The 22,912-nt window shown below is 40.7% G+C and overlaps 2 protein-coding genes and 1 long non-coding RNA gene across 4 annotated transcripts in view; 2 read left to right on the top strand and 1 right to left on the bottom strand.

The window, feature by feature from the left end:
- The first annotated feature begins 177 nt into the window (after window positions 1–177).
- LOC111774057 (uncharacterized) lies at window positions 178–5,198 on the top strand. The gene is made up of 2 exons (XR_011440225.1): window positions 178–2,005; window positions 4,724–5,198. It is a non-coding gene; the product is annotated as an uncharacterized lncRNA (long non-coding RNA).
- On the bottom strand, window positions 3,377–17,462 carry THAP2 (THAP domain containing 2). The gene is made up of 3 exons (XM_023644021.2): window positions 17,129–17,462; window positions 10,370–10,565; window positions 3,377–7,407 (listed from the first exon to the last, which is right to left on the bottom strand). The coding sequence occupies exons 1-3, from the start codon at window positions 17,455–17,457 to the stop codon at window positions 7,012–7,014; spliced, it is 921 nt and encodes a 306-aa protein (XP_023499789.1). The 5' UTR covers window positions 17,458–17,462; the 3' UTR covers window positions 3,377–7,011.
- Window positions 17,463–17,529: 67 nt separating this feature from the next.
- The window catches only part of ZFC3H1 (zinc finger C3H1-type containing), a 50,826-nt gene continuing 45,443 nt past the window's right edge, over window positions 17,530–22,912 (top strand). Inside the window, exon 1 of one of the 2 annotated variants that reach the window (XM_014728654.3) lies at window positions 17,530–18,393. In XM_014728654.3, the coding sequence (XP_014584140.2) occupies window positions 17,805–18,393 (589 nt within the window). In that variant the 5' untranslated portion in view covers window positions 17,530–17,804. The remainder of the gene's footprint in view (window positions 18,394–22,912) is intronic. The other variant, XR_011440223.1, reaches the window with a different exon arrangement.

Here is a 22,912-nt window from a genome sequence, read left to right as displayed (position 1 = left end):
TGCTGCTGCCGCTTCTGCTGCCCCCGCTGGCATGGGGACAGGACCCACGGGCAGGCAGAGCAGCTGCTGCTGCCCCCGCTGACATGGGGACAGGACCCATGGGGAGGCAGAGCTGGTGTGTGGGGACAGGACCCACGGGCAGTCAGAGCTCCTGCTGCTGCCCCGAGTTGAGGGTTAGGGCTCAATTTAAGGCATAGGTATATGATTCATCTCTTTACAAGACAAAGGAAAGAACATGAAAAAAAAGTTAAAATGGTATCAGTGCAGATGGGGTCTGGTCATTGGGTGATCCCATGACTTTTAGACAAGAATCAAATCGGATTAAGTAAAGGTTAAAAAGGTTAGACGCCACCACCCTAAACCAGTTACATGAGATTGCCAGACAGCAACCAACTTAAGTTCTTGCCTTCCCCATTAAGAGCTTCTAGAGATAAGACCATACCCCCTTCTTCCTGGCACAGAGAGGGAGGCATCTTCACAGATAGAGGTTTCCCTTAGAAATGTAAATGTTTCCCAACAAAGGGGCAAACAAATTCCACTCCTTGGAGCCTGAATCTCATCTGTAGTTTTAAAACTAACCAGCCTAAAAATCCTCATAAGCCATTTTAAAATTAAGCAGCCTAAAAATCCTCATCATTACAGTCCAGTGATTTTTATAGACATTAACTGATGGGGGCTCGGGAGCCTAGGAGTCAAAAGAAAGATTTTGTGGACTCTCAAGTTCTGGTAGTAGTGCTCCTTTATTCAGAAATGGTGTGGGGACAGGACCCACAGGTGGTGAAGGCCTGCAGGCGTGGGGACGGGACCCACGGGCGGGGAAGGGCTCAAGTGTTGAGGGTTAGGGCTAAATTTATAAGGCATGGGTACATGACTTATTTTTACCAAAGAAAGATGATGTAAAAAGTCATGAAAATGGTATCAGTGCAGGTGGGGGTCTGGTTATTGTGTGGTCATATAACTTTAGATAAGCATCGGTTCATATAGATCAGCATGTAGGCCAGGATGCCCTGGGCTTCTCTCCCTGGGGCAGCCTTGGTGCACTCATTCACTAGGTTAAAAAATGTAGGGGCTGGCCCGGTGGCGCAGCGGTTAGGTGCACACATTCCGCCTCAGTTGGGATCCCGCGTGCGGACATGTCACCACTTGGTAAGCCACGCTGTGGCAGGCGTCCCACATATAAAGTAGAGGAAGATGGGCATGGATGTTAGCTCAGGGCTAATCTTCCTCAAAAAAAAAAATATGTAAGCAGTCTTTTTCTATTCATTTTAAAAGGCATTTTCTAGCTGGAGAATTGCTGGCGACAAATAAAAATGGCAAGCAATAGGATATATTGGAGTATATGAGGAAGCCATTTGGTATAAACCTAATTCGGCCTGACTTTTTTTTCAAAAGGGCCTGACTGTGGCTATTGAGCACGCATTGCATATCTGCTTAGACATTTCCTTTGGCCAGAACAAAGGCCCTTGAGATAAAGGTGCAACTTCCCCCCACATTAGCATTTCCTTAGGGATAAGCATTTTTCCTTAGGCTAGGAACTGATTGCTGCACTCACCTCCCAGCTCACCTGTGACCACACAGCTGGAGACAACAGACTGCCACCCTGCTGTGTTCACAGAGACGGAAGACCTACCTGCTATTTCCATCAATCGCTGTGCCGACAGAGCAGTCTTGTGACTATTGTAAAAGGGACATTTCAATCCTATGTGAAACATCCTCTTTGAGGGTATATAACCACCCTTATACCCCCACTTCTTTGGAGTGCTCTGTTCCTTTGTGGAAAGACTCTCCCGGGTTATAATCCTCAGATTTAAGCTCAGAATAAACTCACCCAAATTTTCATTTATAGATTGGATATGGATTATTTTCGTCGACACTGGTTAGGGGTGAGGACACTAGTAGGTGCGTCCACCACATCCAGCCTCCTCCAGCACCTCCAACATGTTTCAGGGCGAGAAGTCCCGTGTCCTCTCAGGACCACGACTGCGTTATTAAATGCTGCAAGAAGGTAGGAAACGTGAATGCCTTTGTTTAAACCTTTCCAGCAGAGTTAACTGTTTTACCAGATTCCTTTCCCTCAGAAAACCTGACCGTTTGAGGATTTCTATAGTAATCAGAGAAGCAGACTGAAAGTTCATTGTTGGACTAGTAATCATTAGATTTCACAATATAAATACGTATTTCTGTTGAAGCCTTCTTTAACACAAATAAGTTCGGATTTTTCTGGGATAGACACTTGGTGCTTAACACCAATTGTAAACTCATCTCAATGACAAAAAGCACTTAATCTTGCTGGGAAAATATCAGTGGATTCTATGTGCAGTCCCTTTGAATTTAAGCCAAAGGAGTGGTTTAGATTTTCTGAAATCTACTAATATTTGAATGCCCAATATATACATGTCAGACCCCTGAGGTGCAAAAAGAAAAAACAGAACACACACATACTTCCTTGAAGGAAGAGACGATGAAAATAGATATGTACAATTACATTATAATATGACTTTATCCAAGTTATGGGTAAAGCAGGACCCAGGGAGAAAAGCACTTTGGTATGTTAAGGGAAAGTGTGATGGAGAGACTAAGCCTTGAAAGATGACAAGGAGTTTGCTAAGTGACCAAGCTAAGGGAAGGACAATTTGTAAAGGTCTAGTGGTTAAGAAGGGCATGATAATAGGAAGTTCAAGAGAATGCAGAAGAGTTAGCGCTAACAAGGTTTGAAATACCACCTAAATAAACTGATAATTCATCTGAGAGATGGGCACATATCTGCTTTCTTGACATTAAACACTCCCCCCCAAAATTTTTTTTAACTTTTGGAGCACAAATTTTAAAAGCCTAGGCAGCAGTTTGAAGACTGATATGTACCTTAGATTCAACTCATTCTAAAAAGGCATTAGGGATGGGGTGGGGAGCAGTGAGGGCAGGAATAAATAAATGTAGTATTTTTTTCCAGTAGCCTTAAGAGGGACATCTATCTGGTTCATCCTAGTTTCCTCTAAAGTATCAGAAAAAAAATTTAAAAATCACATCTTTCATTTTTGTTATTAAAATAATGCTTTGATACCATATCTACAAATAAATCTTTGTGCAAGTCTAAAATTATTGTCAGGATAGACAATTTTTATAGCCCTTCATATATCTGGTTTAGATTGCATAAACGGTATTTAAAAACAGTGCAAATAAACTGCAATGTATGTTTAGATATAACTTGAGTCACAAAAAAGAAAATGATAATTCTTCCAGGCTTTACATATCTTTGTTTTGTATACAGCCTGGCAATTTAAGGAGGGGGACTTCTACAGAAGTATTTTAGGGGTCAGTTTAGGGGAAGGACTCCTTTGTTTACATTTTTTTGGAAATAACAGGCATGACAATTTCCTTGGGAAAAAGTTTTTAATATCAACATACTGGGAATACACTTTTTGTGAATACAATATGCAATTGTTTAATATTATAAAATCATTAATTTTAGAAAGTTTCCAACTGTCTAAATACCAAAAGAATCCCATATTATGGCATAAACATGAACCACTTCTATATTATACCAAAATTAAAATTTACCCAGGTGCTAACATTGAGAAATGAGATAAAATACCAACATTATAAAGTTTACCCAGAAGAGATCAACAGTGACTTCATAGACTATCTTTACTGTATACCTATGTAAAGTTTTTTATTTTAGTTTTTTGAGACACATGACTTGTTATTTTAATAATATGATTCATATGTTTAACAGAGAGTTATAATATGGAGGGCAGAGAAGAGGATTTGGAGCCCAAAGACCAGTGTTCAATCTAGAACTTTTTGGATTATTGGCATTTCCATCCCTTGTGCCAGTTGGCACATAGTAAATGTCTGAATGAATAAATAAATGAACACAGATTTCTTCATCTGTAAATTGGAGATACGAACACCTACCACACAGAATATTTGTGAGAACAAGTAAGAGAACTAATGGGTGCCGTAGTGCTTTGTTTAAAAGTCTGTTAGTAGGGTTTGTTATTTTATAAAAATATCAAATGTCAAATAAACTCCATTATTTGGCTTTGATGTAGTATTTATTTAATTATGTTTTCCTTCTAAGATAGCATTAACAACAAGTTTTTTCAGTGTTCATTTTAAACAGAAAAAATGTCTTACAATTCATTAAAAACACTCTGTAATTCAGGTCAACACCAATGTCCTTCTACCTCCTTTGGCTAAGTCATTATCAGGAAATCTGTTTCATTTCAAAAGAAAGTATCTTATTAGAAAAAAAGGTCTAAAGTTTATATGTTCTCATTAAATTCCAATTCAACAGCATTTACCAAAGCCCTTCACAGATATTTCATTTATAACATTTATCATATTGTATTATAAACAATATTTCAGGAGACTGAGCAACTTCAGGGCAGAAAATCATGTCATATTCATCTTTATATCAAGTTCCTAGGCTTTGGCTGGTTCTCTGTAGAGGTTAGTGCCTCAGACATTGAATGAATGACAGACATAGAATGAACGAACAGAGGATATGTGTTGTGTCCAGCAGAGGACAAAGAGCTGTTATAACTTTGATTAGTTTTATGGCATATGGTCAAAGTGATAAGAAGTTAATCAACAAACTGAAAACAGGATTCTTTTTTTTTGAGGATTAGCACCTGAGCTAACATATTGCCAATCTCTTTTTTTTTCTTTGTCTTCTTCTCCCCAAAGCCCCCCAGTACATACTTGTATTTTCCGGTTTTAGGTCCTTCTGGTTGTGCTATGTGGGACGCTGCCTCAGCATGGCCTGATGGGCGGTGCTATGTCTGCACCCAGGATCCAAACCCACGAAACCCTGGGCCACCAAAGCAGAGTGTGCGAACTCAACCACTCAGCCATGGGGCCGGCCCCTGAAAACAGGATTTTAAAAGATTGCTTTTAGGTTTTTTCTATGAATGAAAGTAGTTTTAAGGTAGACAGATGTGTGTTAATAAAATAATTTGATGCAGGGAGAGTTTGGAGCATGTTATCAGGACAGTAACATAAAAATGACATGGAGAAAACAGCAAAAAAATTTACTTTGAAATTACTGTGTGGTAGTTTAATCAGTGTTCTCAAATAATAATGAATGAAGACTAACTTTGCCAAAAGCTTGTATTTTAGAATGTTTTGTTTTTGTGATTTTTAAAACATTATATTAAGATATCAAGCTATTACTGTAGATGGGAACCAGCCTGCATTAGTTAGTGTTCTCTTTTGTATTAGAGAGGGGCGGTGAACCCCATGAGGGTTTATACTTGGAAAACATAGTTTACGTTTAAATGATTATTTGACCAACTTATTTTGAGGTATAAAATACATACAGTTAGTGTTTGCTCATGATTATATATTGGTGAAAAGATATTTGAAAGAGTATTAGGAAAAAAAAGTGACAATTCCAAGGAGCTACATCAATATTTAAGATAAAGATAAAATGACTAACAAGGTTTACAATATACACAAAAGGGTTTTCATAAATATTTGTTCTAAGGTGCCTGATGATAACTAAAAGAGATTTTTCCTACTTTTGCCTTTGTAAATCCCCTTATTAAAAGAAAGCGTGCTAATACTGTCAAAAGACTGTTGCTAGGATCCAAGCAAATATCATTAAAAAAGTTTTAAAAAGTCTTTTTCATCATCAAATAGCCATTACCTTATAGGAAAGATTTACAGCAGTTTATGATTAGGTGTATGCTGCTTTCATATGGCAGTGTCAGAAGCTCGAATCAGGATTGAATAACTTGATTACACATTAATAAATTTTTACATGATTTGACCAAAGCTGTTTGAAGGAAAGGGTTCTTATTAAACTTTATCTGGTAAAATAAGGCAAACCGTTCAATTGTTCAAGTGGCAACTATAAGAATAGTTCTGATATTCTATTTGTAAATTAATTAGCATGTGCATAGCTTTATCAGAGAGAACCACATCTCATTCGCTTAGGCACTATGGTTGCCCTATTTGACACTCACTGAAAAAGGAGATATAAAAAACAAGCTGATGTGTAAGATAAACTGATTCCATTTTAAGTTACAAGTTGTGAAGATATGATAAATACTTTTCTACAATTAAATTCTATCGTGGGTTCATAACAAAAAAAAGCTTAAGAGTTTTGCTATCAACACACACAGGAGTAGAGGGAATATTCCTAAAATGGAACTTTCTGGCATGTTTGCTTATTAATGCATCAATTTCGAAAATGGAAATGTAATACTTTTATTATGAGAAAAATAGTATATTTATGTTTTTAAGTAAAAGCTAGATCCCCATCTCTGCATAATTTCACGACATATTTTCTTAGAAGATGAATATAATCACTACAACTTTTTACTAGTCTAAGGTACCTGAGGCCTTATCTAGCTTGGATGACTCAAGGGTACTTCACATTCAAAATTATTATTTCAAAATACAATCTATTTTAAAAGTAATATTCTTATGAAGGAGGCCACGATTAGCTCACTTTTACTGGTAAAAAGATACAGAAAGTTTAAATAAAAGAATTTTCCCTGAACCTCAGGTTTTTTTCTCTAAAGTTTCCAAATCACAGTGCCAATAATAAATTAATACAAACCCTAGCAGTTCTAAAGTCATATTCAATGTTGGTTAACTCCTACTTACCATCTTATTTAGAATGTAATATCCCAACTTTGGTACAGGAAAAAAATATTTCCTAATATAAATTAAACACATTGTCATAGAGTGTTCTTTAAAAGTAGTTTTAAAAGACAAAAACACAAAACACCTTGCAAAATACAATTTACTAACAAAATTTTTAAGTATGTAGTTCTCACATAAGGCACTTCCATTCTTTTTCAAAGTTTCATAGGAAGTTTTCCATTTTTTTTGGTAATCACATCTTCATAAATTATACAGGAGTAACGGTACTTCAAGTAAAACTATTAAATACCCACTTTTGGCATAATTGCGTTAAATATCTTTACCTTTGACTGGAACGAAGGATGGGCATCAAGTTCTATGCAGGGTAATTGTAAATGAAGGTACTCTTGGTCTGTTTTAGATTTTGAAAATTGGTAACATTTTACCTTGTTGATCTTGTTCAAGAATCTTGAAATCTTCCAAAGGAAGGCTGCTTAAGGCAGTTGGTAAAATGTGTTCTGATGTGCCAGCAGGTAATATGTTATTTGCTTCTAGATTCTTCACCAAGCACGTAGCTTTGATCCATCTTCGAGTTGCTCTGCGCTCTTTTTGTAGGCAAGTTTTCATTTTCCTTCTTAAGCTTGCTATTTCTTTTTCCAGTTTAATTATCCTCTTTTTTGCCTCCATAGGATTCCTAAAGGCATAACTGTGTTCAAGTAGTACTTGCTGACTACTAATGTTGGATTTTAAATTCGATGGTGCGGTTGGAGTACTGCTGTTGTTTTTCTTCAAAAGATTCCTTGACTTGAGTTTCTGAGCCAAATAAAATTAGAGGGTTGAACATAAAATATGGAATATCACAAATAAGTAAAGTTTGTCCAGTTTTGGATAACAGTATTTAAACTGCTCTTTTAAAAATTGATTCTAAAAGTTTGATAGGAAACATCAGCAGCCTATCTCATGTAATCATGGATTCAGGTTTCTCAACTGGTTGAATTGATTCCAGCCACCCATTTCTTTTTGTCTTGCCTCTCCAGAGAGATACAAACGTTGGTTTGGAGATAGACAATGGACTTCCAAGGTCTCTTCAAAACTATGGAGTATGATTCTACCAACACTTAAAAAATCCTTTGCAATTTTCTAAGACCAATATAGAATGTATAAAGACATTTGGTGTATGTGTGGTACTGATGTGATCTCTTTTTTTAGGTAAATAGTATTCTCTCAATTTGGTTAATATTTCAGTCCTGGGGTCCTGCTTAATGAAAACATCTTCTCACGTATCAAGCTCCTGAATAGATCTGCTTACTAACTGTTCACAGTTACATCTTCCATTCAAGGATTTAAAATCTGGCTAGGAAGATTTTGCCCAAATCAGAAACCCAAGGACCCTTTTTTTCCTTTATCTCTTTCATCCAGTTAGTCATCAAGTCTTATTAATTCCACCTCCTAAATATCTCTGTCATGAATCCTCTCCTCTCCATCATTCTTAATGCCACTGTCCACATCAGACCCATATCATGCCTGGCTTGAAATACTAAAAACTTCTTTCTAGATCTCCTCCTCATTCTGATCCTCACTAATCCATATTCTGCCACCAGAATAATTTTTCTAACAGATTTGATGTTTCTACACTGGCTAAATTCCTCTTTGCCTCCCCATTATCTAAAGAAAAAAATCTTTACATGGCATATTATACCATTTAGGATTTCATCCCATTCTGCCATTCATCATCCTGACTTATTCTCCAGCAAGACTAAACCACCTACAGTTTCCAGATTATGTCATAACCTCTTAAGTCTGTGTCTTTCATTTATTCAACAAACATTTAATGAAACACACAGGAATTAACTTAGGAATTCCTGGGGACATAATGGTAAAGAAGACAAATATGGTTCCTGTCCTCATGAAACCTGTAATTGGTATTGCCTTCTGCCTAGGGGAATTGGCAGGGACTTTTTATTTTTTTACTGAGGAAGATTTGCCCTGAGCTAACATCTGTGCCAGTCTTCCTCTATTTTGTATGTAGGTCACTGCCACAGTATGGCCAACAAGTCGTGTGTGTCTGCACCCGGGATTCAAACCCTTGAACCTGGGCTGCCAAAGCAGAGTGCACCAAACTTAACCACTATGCCATGGGGCCAGCCCCCAAGGACTGTTTTTGATCTTTTCTTCTTTTAATTTTTTTTAAGATTTTTTTTTTTTTTAGGAAGATTAGCCCTGAGCTAACATCTGCCACCAATCCTCCTCTTCTTGCTGTGGAAGGCTGGCCCTGAGCTAACATCTGTGCCCATCTTCCTCTACTTTATATGTGGGACACCTGCCACAGCATGGCTTGACAAGTTGTGCTTAGGTCTGCGCCCGGGATCCGAAATGGTGCACCCTGGGCTGCCGAAGCAGAACATGAGAACTTAACTCCTGTGCCACAGGCCGGCCCCGTTTTTGATCTTTATATCCTCAGTATCTAACTTAGATTCTGACAAAGTTTAGTAAATATTTGTTGAATGAATAAATGATCAAAATGCCAAAAAATAAGCTATACTTCAAATTCAATAAATATCTGAGTATGTGCTAAGTACCAGGCACTATTTGCGGTGCTGAGGGTTCAGAAGTGAGAGAGACAAAGTTCTTGCCCTCCTGGAGCTTTTCTAATATCTGTGATAATTAGTTCACCAGTTTCCTCTCCTGTTCACATCCTAACTCATGTATCTTCACACATTTAACTATCACAATAACTCAAGAAAAGCAGTGGTTTTTCCTCTTTTAGAGGAAAAGATGTCTGTCCCCCTCTTCAAAGCTACACCCTCTATTTTTGTTCATTCTACACCTTCTTTTTTTTTTTTTTAAAGATTTTATTTTTCCTTTTTCTCCCCAAAGCCCGCAGGTACATAGTTGTGTGTTTTTAGTTGTGGGTCCTTCTAGTTGTGCCATGTGGGATGCCGCCTCACCATGGCCTGATGAGTGGTGCTATGTCCACGCCCAGGATTCCAACTGGCAAAACCCTGGGCCGCCGAAGGGGAGCACGTGAACCTAACCACTCTGCCACAGGGCCGGCCCCATTCTACCCCTTCTTACCTTTCAGTGACCCTGTCTTTCTCAGCTAGCTTTTTCCTCTCTGATCAGATCTTCCCTAACTAGATAACATTGTTTTAATACATTCATCCTGTACCTTAATTCTCTCCTTCCTTTTAAATATCACTTGCTAACATGTGACTATTTTCGACTCACCCTCAACCCACTGGCTTTTGTGCTCACTGTGCTATTGCAACTGTCCTGTGAAAGGTCAAGAAGCCTCTCCTAAGTTCCAAACTCCAAGCTGAAGCCCAGCCTAAATGCTTAAGCTCTATGAAGTTTTCTTTTATGCCTCCCTCTGCACTTACATTTTTTGGTATAAATCTGGTATTCTTTGGGTGTGCTGTTCTTAAAGCACTTAGCGCAAATTTTGTATATCTTAAAATCAGAGCAGAGTGATGCTGGAGGTTTCATTATTCATGATTTCTCAGTTTTACCATTGATTGAATTATTGATAATAACTGGCAATAATGTAAAAACCCAACATAGTAAAACAATTTGGATTAGGGAAAGAATATTGGAGTCAGCAGAATTGAGATCTAATTCTAGCCTGCACCTTTACTGCGCAAGAGGAAGTTTTTCAACTTTCTTGAGGCATATCATTATATATGAATTTCAGTACATTCTGAATTGTTCTATTTTATAAACAAAAAGGAATGGGTTCTAAAAATGGTAAAAATGGAGTAAAAGTAACATTACCTACCATAGACTTTATATGGGTACAAAAATCAAAAATGGTTGGAACAGCATCCATTTTAAGTCGTCGAGTCTGTCCTGTTAGGTCAAAACAGGAGGCTTCAAAGTGCTTTGAACAAAGAAAAGTGTGTTTTCCTGGCACAAAATTTTTGCGCCTAACCAGGCGAACCCATTCTTTTCTTCTTTTAGGATCCAAAGGAAACCTTAAAAAAAAAAAAAAAAAAAAAAAAAGGCAAGTCAAATTCCAACTATCACACTTCTGGTTGCACCTAAGTGCTTAAAAGAAATTTTAAAAGGTGATGATTTAAAGTGTCTTCAATTTATATAAAAATTTTTAAATTCCCAATTTCCAGACACTGAAACAGAAACCAATTTACGCTAATTTCTATAAGTTGTAAAAAAATAAATAAAAAATTGACTTGAGGGTCAAAATTGACAGCCTGGTGGCATAGTAGTTAAGTTCACGCACTCTGCTTCAGTGGCCTGGGGTTTGCAGGTTCAGATCCCTGGTGAGGACCTGCACACCACTCATTGAGCCACACTGTGGTGGCGTCCCACGTACAAAATAGAGGAAGACTGGCACAGGTGTTAGCTCAGGGACAATCTCTCAGGCAAAAAGACAAAGATTGGCAACAGATACTAGCTTAGCAACAATCTTCCTCACCAAAAAAACCCAAAGAAACTGACTTGAATGGTTTTATTTCTCAGAGTTTTATAGAGAGACCTTTCTTCCCAACCTATTATTTAACATGGGTAGTAAAAATAAACGACTAAACTGATCTAGATCAAGTTTATGTGGAACCACTATGAGCAGGAGTAATTTCACAATGTACTTTTTTTCAGGGAAAGATTCGCCCTGAGCTAACTTCTGTTGCCAATCTTCCTCCTCTTTTCTTTTTCCATCCCCAAAGCCCCAGTGCATGGTTGTATATCCTAGATGTAAGTCCTTCTGGTTCTTCTACGTGCGCCACCGCCACAACATGGCAACTGACAGATGGGAAGTGTGGGTCCATGACTGGGAAACAAACCCAGGCCGCTGAAGCGTAATGCACCAAACTTGAACCACCACTAGGTCATCGGGCTGGCTCAGTTTCACAGTGTTTTGATCTGCTGATGTACATGGTCAAGGCAAATCAGATACCTACAGATTAAATCTCATCAAGGAAAGCATACACAGATTCTGGTATTCCTTCCACTGTGTTTCTTCATTATGACACTAACCACATTGTTCTGTAATTTTTCCATTTTAATAAATTTCCAGCAAAATAAAAGTAGATTATAAATTTCTTGAAGACAGGGATCATTAAATCTTTTCATCTGTCTTTAACACTTAGCATAGTGCCTTGCAACCAGTAGGGACTCAACAAAAAGTTGCTTAATTAATATGAATACAGAATATATAAATTAATAATTCATTGTATTACTTCCATGTAGTTAAAAGGCATATTTTTTAAAAAATAAACTCTTAAGCTATACAGTATTACAGAGTAAAATGCTGCTGCCAAGCCCAGCAGAAATGTTTTTCCTTCCATATTCATTTTAAGTGCAAAATATACTGATAAGTACTCAGTATATACCTATTAAGAAAGAAAACATAAGGGACTGTCTAAAAATTCTGGCGTTGTGTTGACTGCCTTAGAAACATAAGAATCTACATTGACTCGTAAGAAGTTTGAGTTGAACTCTTCTTTAGTTTGACTACCTTATCCTTTAAGTATTAATTACAAACTGACTAGTGTTTAAAAAGAACCATTAGATTCATGTTAGACAATCATGTGGATCAGAAGCGCCCAACTGAAGCTTTACTAGGTAACAGCTTTGGCTATATCAGATATACTAGGTTTGCTCAAATTACCAGCAGTGAGGGGCACAAAGAGGTGAAAGCCCAGATTTGCTGGTAAACACCCTCCCATCTCCTGTCCGTATGCCCCCAATCCCACACATATCCTAATCTGAGGATATTAACATTTGTCTATCACTCTACAGTTCAAATGTTTTCATACAAGTTTTTTCTATTTCATTAGAAACCTCTGATGGAGAATTTATCTACTCTGCCTAGCCCTCACCTCTTAATGTATTCTCATTTCAGAAATCTCTGTTCCAATATTTGGTGGTTTGGAAATGTTTCCTGAGGCCTAAACTAAAAATCAAGCTTTAATTTACAAGCACATTTCTTCTTGGGGACTCAAAAAAGGCTCAGAACAAATAAGTACTATCATTGTATTATCATTTGTTTAAGACTCTTCAGATATACAAAGAATGTCTTTCAGATAATATTTTTCAAACTTTTTTTTTTAGCTCTTTTAAACTAGCTCCCTAATTATGAAACCAGTGCCTCAAATTGAACCTTAATTTGACCAAATTCTGCTTCCTCTTTTTTAAGACTCAGTTTAGGAACCTCATCTTCCTATGGAGGTTTTTCATGGTCAGAAGACTGGGTTAGATGTCCACGATCATACAGAACTAACATCACTCTCTTCTAAGTGCTTACTTTTATGTCTCCACCACTAGGTCATTAAGTTTCTCCTGGTGAGGAGCTATGTTTTTCACTACTTTATCCTGTTACATAAGCACTACATGAATTTTTCTGAGTGAATCAATGAATGAACTAATGTGTTTAGTTTGGCATTACTAAATAATCTTCAGTTGTTTGTGGTGAAATAGAAGAATAGCCAACAATTCTGTATCTGATTTTGGATACTGTTTTATGCAGCATTAGCCTTAATCATGTTCTGCATGTGTGGTTTGGCTTTTTCTCAGCATTTTCAGAGAGTGAGAGATACAGCCTATAAGCTGAATTTAAGTAATAATAAATCATCCTGTAAATATTAAAAAGTTAACATGATGATAACAGACGGCTATATTTTTGTCTACACAGTAATAGAACCAAGCTTTCAGAAACATTAGATGTTTTGGAAAATCACTCAGTATTTTAAACGATGCTGTTTTGCTTGGATTTTTAATAAACAGCTGAATGCCTCTTACATTCCAAGCACTGTCCTAGGCACTAAAGACACAGTGGTAAACAAAACTGACCTACCTTTATGGTATCTACCTTCTCTGAGGGTATACTGTAAGGGGAAGGTAGAGAATCCAACAGCTCGATGTAGTAGAAAAGAGTAGCTGAGAGCACTGTCTCTGGAGTCAAACCAGGGTCCCACAATCCTTGCTCCTTCACGTAATAGCTGGGAGACTTTAGGCAGCTATTTAACCTTTTTAGGCCTTAGTTTTACCATCTATAAAGTGGAGTAATAATGGTACCTAGTGTGGTTCTAGGAATTAAGTAAGACAATGTAAGTAAATGCTTAGCCCAGTGCACAGTACGTGGTAAATACTAAATAAATGCTATTATTATAAAAGTAATTACACAAGTGCCATGAGTGTTATAAAAGGGCAAGTACAGGGGCCAGCCCGGTGGTGCAGCAGTTAAGTGCGCATGTTCCACTTTGGTGGCCTGGGGTCCGCCGGTTTGGATCCCGGGTGCGGACATATCACCGCTTGGCAAGCCATGCTGTGGTAGGCGTCCACATATAAAGCAGAGGAAGATGGGCACGGATGTTAGCTCAGGGCCAGCCTTCCTCAGCAAAAAGAGGAGGATTGGCAAATGTTAGCTCAGGGCTGATCTTCCTCAAAAAAAAAAAAAAAAAAAGGGCAAGTACAGGGTTGCATGGAACCATAACACAGGAAGAGCTCATCTAGTCAGGAGGACTTAAGAGAGGAGGAATTAGCTGGAGAAATTAGGGTGGGAGTAGTGAAGAGTGCAGAGTATCTTAGGGACAAGGAAGAATGTTAGGACATGAAATGATGCTGGAGGGCCTTCTAAATTAAAGAGTAATTTTGAACTTTACCCAAAGTGGCATTGATAAGCCATTAAAAGGCCTAATTTAGAGAGCTGATTGTTAACAGAAAAAAAATTTTTTTTAAGATTTTTTTTTCTCCCCAAAGCCCCCCGTACATAGTTGTGTATTTTTAGTTGTGGGTCCTTCTAGTTGTTGCAGGTGGGACGCTGTCCCAGCGTGACTTGATGAGCAGTGCTATGTCTGCACCCAGGATCCGAACCAGCAAAACCCTGGGCCACCACAGTGGAGCATCAAACTCAACCACGCAGCAAGGGGCCCCTAACAGAGAATGTTTTAACCAGTTGTTAAACACAGCCATTATCAAATATTGTTATGCCAATTTGTAGTTAAATTAAAAACAAAGGTAATAAATACTAAGAACTCTCACTTCCTGATTATTTTGCTATTATTTGTGTCTCTTCCAGCTACATGGTATAAGCACTATATAATAATGTGGCACTGCACACTTCTTCCCAACTCCATGATCAGCGATGTTGTTAGTTTTAAATCAGTCACAGCAGGAGTATTTATCTCATGTACCTTGAGCCAACACTACAAATCAGGGCTTTTCCCCTTCCCTGGAGATCCTGTTGTTAAACATTTAGCAACACACCACTGATTACAGAAGAGCAGTTAGGAGTGCATGAATGGATGCAGTGAACCAGCTAAGAGCTGCTGTAATAATCCCATCAAGAGGGAATGGTGAGAAGTCAAGGGAGGAGGACCTCCCCGTTTCTGGATGGATGGTGTTTTCATTTACTGTACTGAGAAAGGGAATACAATATGGGAAGTGGTGTAGGTTAGGGGAAGGGCAGTTCATTAGTACAGTTTTGATATGTTGAATCTGGGGAACTGAAGAGACCAAGGAAGTATTGAGACATCCGGCCTACAGGCATGGAACTCACTGGAGATTTGGACTGGAAATGTTAATTGGGGAGGCATCAACAAGTAAATGTTAACTGAGGGCACAGGAACAGTTGAAATCAATTTGATAAGAGTGGGAAGACTTAGGTCAGTGGGTGGGGAGAGGGGCTGGCAGAAGAGATTGAAGATTGGCCAAAAAAGTAAGATAAAAATCACAAAATTAGTGTTAATTCAAAAGGAGAGTATTTCAAGGAGAAACGATCACATGCCAATGTAGGAGTGACAACTCATCAAGAGCAGTTTCAGAAGTTTGGGGAGACTGCGACTAGAGTGGGCTGAGCAAGAGAATAAAAATGGAGCCAGTAAATTTAGGCAATATAAGTTGTACATGGGGATAAAGAAGTCTACCAATGTCCTAGGAGAGGAGTTAGTTTTTGTATCTATGAAATAGGAATGTATTTTTATTATATTATTATTTTTAAGGCCTAAATTTCTGGGGTCACACATGAAAATGTTAATTTCATAGCAGGCAAATGGTCAAAATAGAAAGGAGGTATGCATGTTATTGTACCACTGTACTTCTCTTAAACATTCCATATTATTGGTGCCTTGACTCCTCCTTATCCCTCTTCTTCCAAATCAGATTACCAGATACAGCAGTTCCCCCTCAAACAGTTCTCAAATCTGTCCACCTCTTTCCATCCCTTTTGTCAGCACCTCTCCAGTCTAGGCCACTAGGTGGACTCTCCCGTGTTTTACTACAGGTTCCCAACTGTTTTCTCTATCCCCTCTCAAACTCTTCTAATCTACTGCTGGTTCTGCCAGCAAGGAAGGACATTGTTTAGCTCACAGTGGACACTGTAGCAGGATTTCCCTGTGAAAGAAATAGTAAGCTCCTTGCTCATCAAATACCTCTCTTGATGATGCTTGACCAGCACTGTAAGTAACACTGTAATTCTCCACATTGCAGCCAGAGGGATTTTTAATATGCAATTAAACCCTCCATGGCTTCTCAAGCTCTCTTTGGGTAAAACAGAAAATCCTTAAAGCAGCATACTGGACCAAATCTATGTCATCCTTTGGTCTCATGTGAAATATCACATCCTTTGAGAAGTGTTCTTTGACTTTCCAAGGCTAAGTTAGGTCTCCCTGAATGTCTCTTCTGTGGCCCTCAACCGTAATTATTTGTTTTCCTTTCTCGTTACACTCTCAACTCCAGGAAGAGGAGAATTTTCTGGATCCCTAGCACAATGCCAGGCAAAATAAAAACACGGTACACATGCGATAGATGGATGAGTAAAGTAGTTGAAAAACAGAAACATCACAAGGATTTTTTTAAGTGGCAACTTTTAATAAGGGTTTACATTTAGTCATAATGAGATGAGGAAAAGGTCAAGGATATAATTTTCTACATTCTAGGATCGACTTAAGCTGTGAGGTATATAGAATCAGAGCTGTTTGCACTTAACTTTTTTAACGCTTCTTCAGGCACACGGCAGGCACTTGCAGAGAAGGTAAACATTTACCGAGTACTTACTATATTTCACGTAGTGTTCAAAGTGCCTTCAAGAGTTCCGATTTGGCAGAAGGAAAGAATTTAGATTGCTCTTCCAGCAAACGAAGGAAAAACAAAACCTAAGGTCTTTCTATCGCTCTGTTCTTGTTAAGAATAGAAAACATCTCTCGCCCTTTCCCAACCCCGCTCAGTCCACGGCTACTCAATCCTCCGCAGAGTTGCTGGACTCGACTATTAGACATCTAAGCGCTCCCCTGTCGGTTCAGCTAGTGAGAACGTCCTAATTTTAACGGGACCATGGCAGGCTCTCACGGTGACTGCTGCCTTCAACAGGACTCCTCTCGCGGCATCATTTATGTCAAGACCCGGCGTCACCTACAGGAGTGGAAGAGCAGGAAACTAACGCGTCCTCCCGTCACTTCTCCCTAAGGAGTCGCTACCGTACAGATCGTGGACCGCCTTCATGGGGCGAAGACGCCTCCCCGAGGGCAGAGAATACGCGACAGACGCGAGACGCCCGCAGAGGGGAAGGGCCCGCGCCCGGTACCTGTGGAAGCTGACGTCCGCGTGCTTGTCGTAGGTGGCCGCGCAGCCCGCCGCCGCGCAGTGGGTCGGCATCTCCCCGGCCCGCCGGCCGCGCTCCCGCCGCTCAGTCGCCGCTCTCCGCCTCCACCAGCATGGCGGACGCACCCACCCCTCCCGGCCCCCGGCGCCGGCGGGACCCCCGCGTCTAGGGCGGGCGGCCGTCTTCGGAGCCGTCCACCCACACAGCTGCCTGCCCTCTCCCCGCCCATTGGTATCAACCGCTAGCGGCAGCGACGAAGAGCGGACCCGCCCACGCCACGCTCCCAAACACCCCAATGGGGGTGGCGCCATAGACTGCAAGTCCCACCGAGAATCTCGTTGTCCTATTGTTATCGCGTGAATTAGGAGCCTGTTTCCTGCGTGCCGCAGGAAGTGACGTCACGGGCACAGCCGCTTCCAGAGCCCCTTTCTCGCGAAGCGGAAGAGCCCTGGCCGCGGAGGAGCAAGGGGGCGCTAGGGCAGGAAGCTGGGCTGCGACGGTGCGGCGAGGAGGCGCTGGGGTGCGGGGAACTTGGGGAGCAGAGCCCGCTAGGCGTCGGGGCGGTGAGGCCGCGCCGCCGCGTCCGTTAGGGAAGCCGGGCGCCGAGAAGCAAGGATCCGGACGGAGGCTGAGGCTGTGTGGAGGGCGCCGCTCCGGGATGGCGACCGCGGAGACTCCGGCCCCGGCCGCCAGCGGCCTCTCGCCCAAGGAGGAAGGGGAGCTCGAGGACGGGGAGATCAGCGACGACGACAACAACAGCCAGGGCCGGAGCCGGAGCAGCAGCAGCAGCAGCGGCGCCGGGCTGCTGCCGTACCCGCGGCGCAGGCCGCCCCACCCGGCCCGGGGCGGCGGGTCCGGTGGCGGCTCCTCGTCGTCGTCGTGCTCGTCCCAGCAGCCGCCGAGGAGTTTCTCCCGCCCGCGGCACGCGTCGGAGCGGGGCCACCTCAGGGGACACAGCAGCTACCGACCCAAAGAGCCGTTCCGCTCCCACCCGCCCCCCGCGCGGATGCCCGCGAGCGCGCTGGCCGAGAGCAGCCCGCGGCCGTCTTTCTGGGAGCGCAGCCACCTCGCCCTGGACCGGTTCCGCTTCCGAGGCCGGCCGTACCGCGGCGGCAGCCGCTGGAGTCGGGGGCGCGGCGGGGGCGAGCGAGGCGGCAAGCCGGGGGGCCGGGCGCCGGGCGGAGGCGCGGGGCCCGGGTTCGGCAGCGGCCAGGGCTGGCGCGAGCCCTCCCCGCCGCGGAAGAGCTGTATCCTTCACGTGGCGGTCCGCCCTGGGCGTGTCGCTCCCGAGGCCCCGGGCGGCGGGACGGGCTGGGAGATGAGTAACTTTCCCGAGCGGCAGAGCCGCTTGCTTGTCCCGGCGGCGGCGCACTGGGAGCGAGTCGTCCGCTGGTAATCCCCGTGCGTCACGCTGGGGTGTGCTTTCTCGAGATCGCTTTATGGGGTCTGGGGCTTTTCGGCTTTCACGTGTTGTGGATTGGGGCCGAGCTAGTGGAATCCGAGACCGTCTAAAATCAGATTTGTAATAGTGCTTCAGAAGCCCAGGTTTCCTTAGCATTTGTTATTGTTGGTATCGGAAGTTTGTGTTTGACTCAGGTTGATTTAGATTGTTAGGAGGAGGAAAGATACAAAGTCAAACAATTTGGGGAATACTTGCTTATGTCGTATTGCACTTTGACACTGAAAATTAGGAAGTTTGATTCTGCATAATCCTGCTGTTTTTTATTTCTGGTTCTGTTTCTACTTTTCTCGATTTATTCTTACACATTGCTGTCTTTTGAAGAGGAAAGGGGAGGAAAAAGAACCTGGTATCTTCACTAACTTTGATTAATTCAGAGCTTTTAAATTCATATGTCTTTTCAGAAAACTTTTTCTCTTTCTGTTTCTTGTGTTCACTTTTTTGATAGTTTATAACCCTCACTGTTGACAAATGTGGGCCAGAGAGAGAAAGATAAACTTAACAGCATTTTGATTTTAATATTTTGGAAGCCGTGGAGTGTAGTGGAGAGTGGAGATTATGGAGAAGTTGAGAAGTACAATAGCAAAATATCTAATTTTGCTCCTCTAACCTCATTCTTAGTTATTTTTAACATTCCTGAGTTTACTCAGGATATCCAGATTTGCTATTTTATGATGGATTTGTAGAACTGCATGACTTGTTCCATGATAACTGCATAAAAATAGTGCACTAAGCACTTTTATTTCTGGTTGTAATTTCCATGGTGTAATGATTTTTTAATGTATTCATGATGTATGAAACTTACATATAATGACGTTTGTTTGGAAGACACTCAACATTATTTTTATAGATACTTAGGGCCAAAGGGTCTTCCCTAGATATCAGGATATAAAGGGGGCAAGAAATGTAGGTTTAGATAAGTAGTAGCAGCTTCTGGTGCTAGTGCCCTGAAAAAAAATTTGCTTCTGCAACCAAAAGTTGGGTTAGGAGCATTCCAGGATTGTTTCAGAAAAAAATCATGTAGGTATTTAACTTTTAAAAAGACTGTTCTTTCAATGAAGGTAGAAAGCCTCTGTCCAAGATCGGTGGGGTGTGGCCGCCCCGCCCACCCCCCCACCCCACACGGTAACATCTGTTGCCAATCTTCCTCCACCTTGTGTGTTGGTCCCTGCCGCACCATGGACGAAGAAGATGACGACGAGTGGTGCAGGTCGGGCCCATGATCCAAACTTGTGATCCCGGGCTGCTGAAGCAGAATTCGCCAAACTTAATCACCACGCCCTGGGACCAGACCCCAAGATATTTTTGAACCAGGGACTTGTTAGTTGTCAATTCTGCATCTAAAAACACAACGGCTTTTTAAGCACATATGTATTCTTTTAAGAATAAAAGAAGATGAAACTTGTTATTTGTGTTCCAGAGAGAAATGTAAATAAATACAGTTTAATGTAAAAAGTTCAAATTGAGGTATGTAAAAAGTACTGAGGCAGCTCAAAATTTTTTCTTAATTTATTCTATATTAGGGAAGGGGGTGATGGGTGGGCTTGCCTGCCTCCTGCCGTTGAGCTTCTTTCTGCCTTTGTTGTCTTTCTGTAACCGTTCATTCAATGCCACCTTGGCCTCTGTCATTTACCTTTATTAATTGTTAAGCTTACATGTTTTTATTAATAGACATATGATGTGAAAAAAGTACAGGCAAATAGCCAGTCTAATTTCTGTAGTAACTTAGCAGAAATGAGATATCCAGTTGTTTTTCTTTTTCTTTTTTTTTCTTTTTTTTTTTTTGAGGAAGATTAGCCCTGAGCTAATTACTGCCAGTCCTCCTCTTTTTTGCTGAGGAAGCCTAGCCCTGACCTAACATCCTGCGCATCTTCCTCTACTTTATACGTGGGACACCTACCACAGCATGGTGTACCAAGCAATGCCATGTCCGCACCCGGGATCCAAACCGGCAAACCCCGGGTTTCGGAGAAGTGGAACATGTGAACTTAACTGCTGCACCACCAGGCCGGCCCCTCCAGTTGTTTTTCTTTTCACAGATGCTGTACTTAAGAAAAAGATGCTTGTTTTGATCCTCTGCTCATTGTTTCCCTTGCGAAGTATCAGTAATCCATCCTAGGGGTGGTATTCTTTATAAGAATTTGTAAAGGAAAACTTAGTTCCCAGCCTCTTGTGTATAACATGAACAAACAAAATTTGCAATACAAAATTTTATTAATTCAAATTCTTTTAATACCATGATTGTACTCAGTTTAATTCATGTTTCTGCTGTGTGATTATAATAATGACATTTTTATTTTACAAATACTGCATTAAGAAAGAATGAGGATTATTGTGTGGCTTATTTCCATAATCTAGAAGTGAAGTAGCATGAGTACAGATGGTTGGTTGGTTTGTTTTAACTTCTTTCTCTGTAATGATTAAGATATGCTAGGTGCAGCTTTAAAGGAATAGAATAAACCAGATTTCTATTGCAGTACTTACTTTCATTCTTATTCATTTTTTAATTTTTCTTAGTGATACATACTTGTCAATCAATCTTAGCATGTATCTCCTTTGGATGATTACTATTTTAAACTTCTAAATCTGATAAGAGCTAACATGATTAGGTTAGTGTCTCTGATCAATAAAAAGTCACTGCATTTTCACCTGTAGTTGTAAAGGTTGAATAGCAGTTCTTTTTTTAAATCAGGTTTCATTTAGAAATTGCATCTTGACCAGCTTAAAATTAAATCTGTTAAGTGTTGGTTTCATCCTGGCTGTCCTGTATAGACAGAAGTAGGAGATTTCACTTAACCTTGAGGGGAGATGAGTTGGTTATAGTCATAACTCAATTGCTTTTCCTCGTTTTTCTGTTCTTTAGTTACTTTAATTTTTGTTAGTGTATTGAATCTTTTCCCTTTATGAATGTTTCCAAGGTCTTCAGTCTTTTGTTTTTAATTACTCTGGTTGTACCTTTAGCTAACTTCATTGAAAAGTGAGCTGTAAATGGAGATAATTGCAGAATTTATGTGCAAAGAGTACTTAATGGTGGCATGAGGGAGCAAGTAATTCTCTGGCTTCACATAGGAGATGACATTTGAATTGGGGTTAATTTGAAGAACAGAAGAACCTAGATACAAAGCTATGCATAAATTGTGATGAACAGGGAAAGGTGAGATTGGAAAGGAAGTATAGATCATATCAGGAAGGCGTTATATGCCATTATAAGGATTTTGGACTCTGTTCTTAGATTTAAAAAAGGGAAGAGATCTGATCAGATTTGTATTCTAGAAAGATCAGCAGCAGTATTGGGGATGGCTTGTGGGAGATAGAGCCCCAAGTGTCTATCCCGGGGCCAGATTTCTCTCTTGTAGTACGCAAAATATGGGAGTGCTTTAAAATGCTCGAAATGCAAAGAGAAAGAGGCTAAGTAGAGCTCACTGGAGAGTACCATTATTGCAAGAGTTGGAGAGAAAGGGGTTGTGAAGAGTTAGGAAAAAAAAGAGGAAGGGAAACAAGGGGAGAGTGGAGTTATGGAAGCCAAGAGAGAGGTAGTTAACAGTGTCCAGTGCTGCACAGGGGTCGGGTAAAATAAGATTCGAAAACATGGTGGATAAATTCAGCCAGCAGAAGCCAGATTCCATTTGGTTGAAGAGTCAGTAAGACAGGTAAGGAGAAACTAGTATTCTTTCAAGAAACTTGACTGAAAAGGAGAGGTCAGAGAACCAATGATTTACCAGAACAGTTTTGCTGCAGATCTGTTAGGATTTTCAATCATAATGCTCATTTAGTTTCTAAAATGTTTGGTGGTGATTCCCATTCTTGAATTGGTCATTAGGAAAGTTTAAAAAATCTTTGCAGGTGGCCGGGCTAGTGGCTTAGTGGTTAAGTTTGCGCGCTCTGCTTTCAGTGGCCCAGGGTTCACAGGTTTGGATCCCCGGCCTAGACCTGGCACTGTTGTCAAGCCACGCTGTGGCAGCATTCCACCTAAAGTAGAGGAAGATTTGCACAGATGTTAGCTCAACAGCAGTCTTCCTCGCACACACACAAAATCTTTGCAAGTTGCTTGTCCTGTGAATTGTTAAACAGAGAAGAACCATATTTAGGGAAGTGTATGTTATATCCTAGCCAATTCAAATGATCTATAAATGACGTATTGGATTAAAACCACATAAAGTATTTGTCTTTTATTTTGTTAATGCTAGGCTGGAGAAGTGAGGTATGACAATTCTCATATGTATGAATTATTTTGAAAAAAATTGTAGTTTGGAACTTTGTAGCCATATCCAAGGAAGAAATTATGTTCTGTGTATCACTATGTTAGA

The sequence above is a fragment of the Equus caballus genome, chromosome 6 (genome assembly GCF_041296265.1).
Source record: "Equus caballus isolate H_3958 breed thoroughbred chromosome 6, TB-T2T, whole genome shotgun sequence".
NCBI classification, from domain to species: Eukaryota; Metazoa; Chordata; class Mammalia; order Perissodactyla; family Equidae; genus Equus; species Equus caballus.
The sequence above is the reverse complement of the archived record's forward strand: the minus strand, read 5'-3'. Positions and strand labels throughout refer to the sequence as shown.

Coding starts and splice junctions, on each gene's coding strand:
- THAP2 (XM_023644021.2), bottom strand. CDS start 17,457: ATGGCGCCACCCCCATTGGGGTGTTTGGGAGCGTGGCGTGGGCGGGTC. Junction 10,566..17,128: donor GCGGACGTCAGCTTCCACAG/GTACCGGGCGCG, acceptor TTTTTTTTTAAG/GTTTCCTTTGGATCCTAAAA. Junction 7,408..10,369: donor GTACCCATATAAAGTCTATG/GTAGGTAATGTT, acceptor TATTTGGCTCAG/AAACTCAAGTCAAGGAATCT.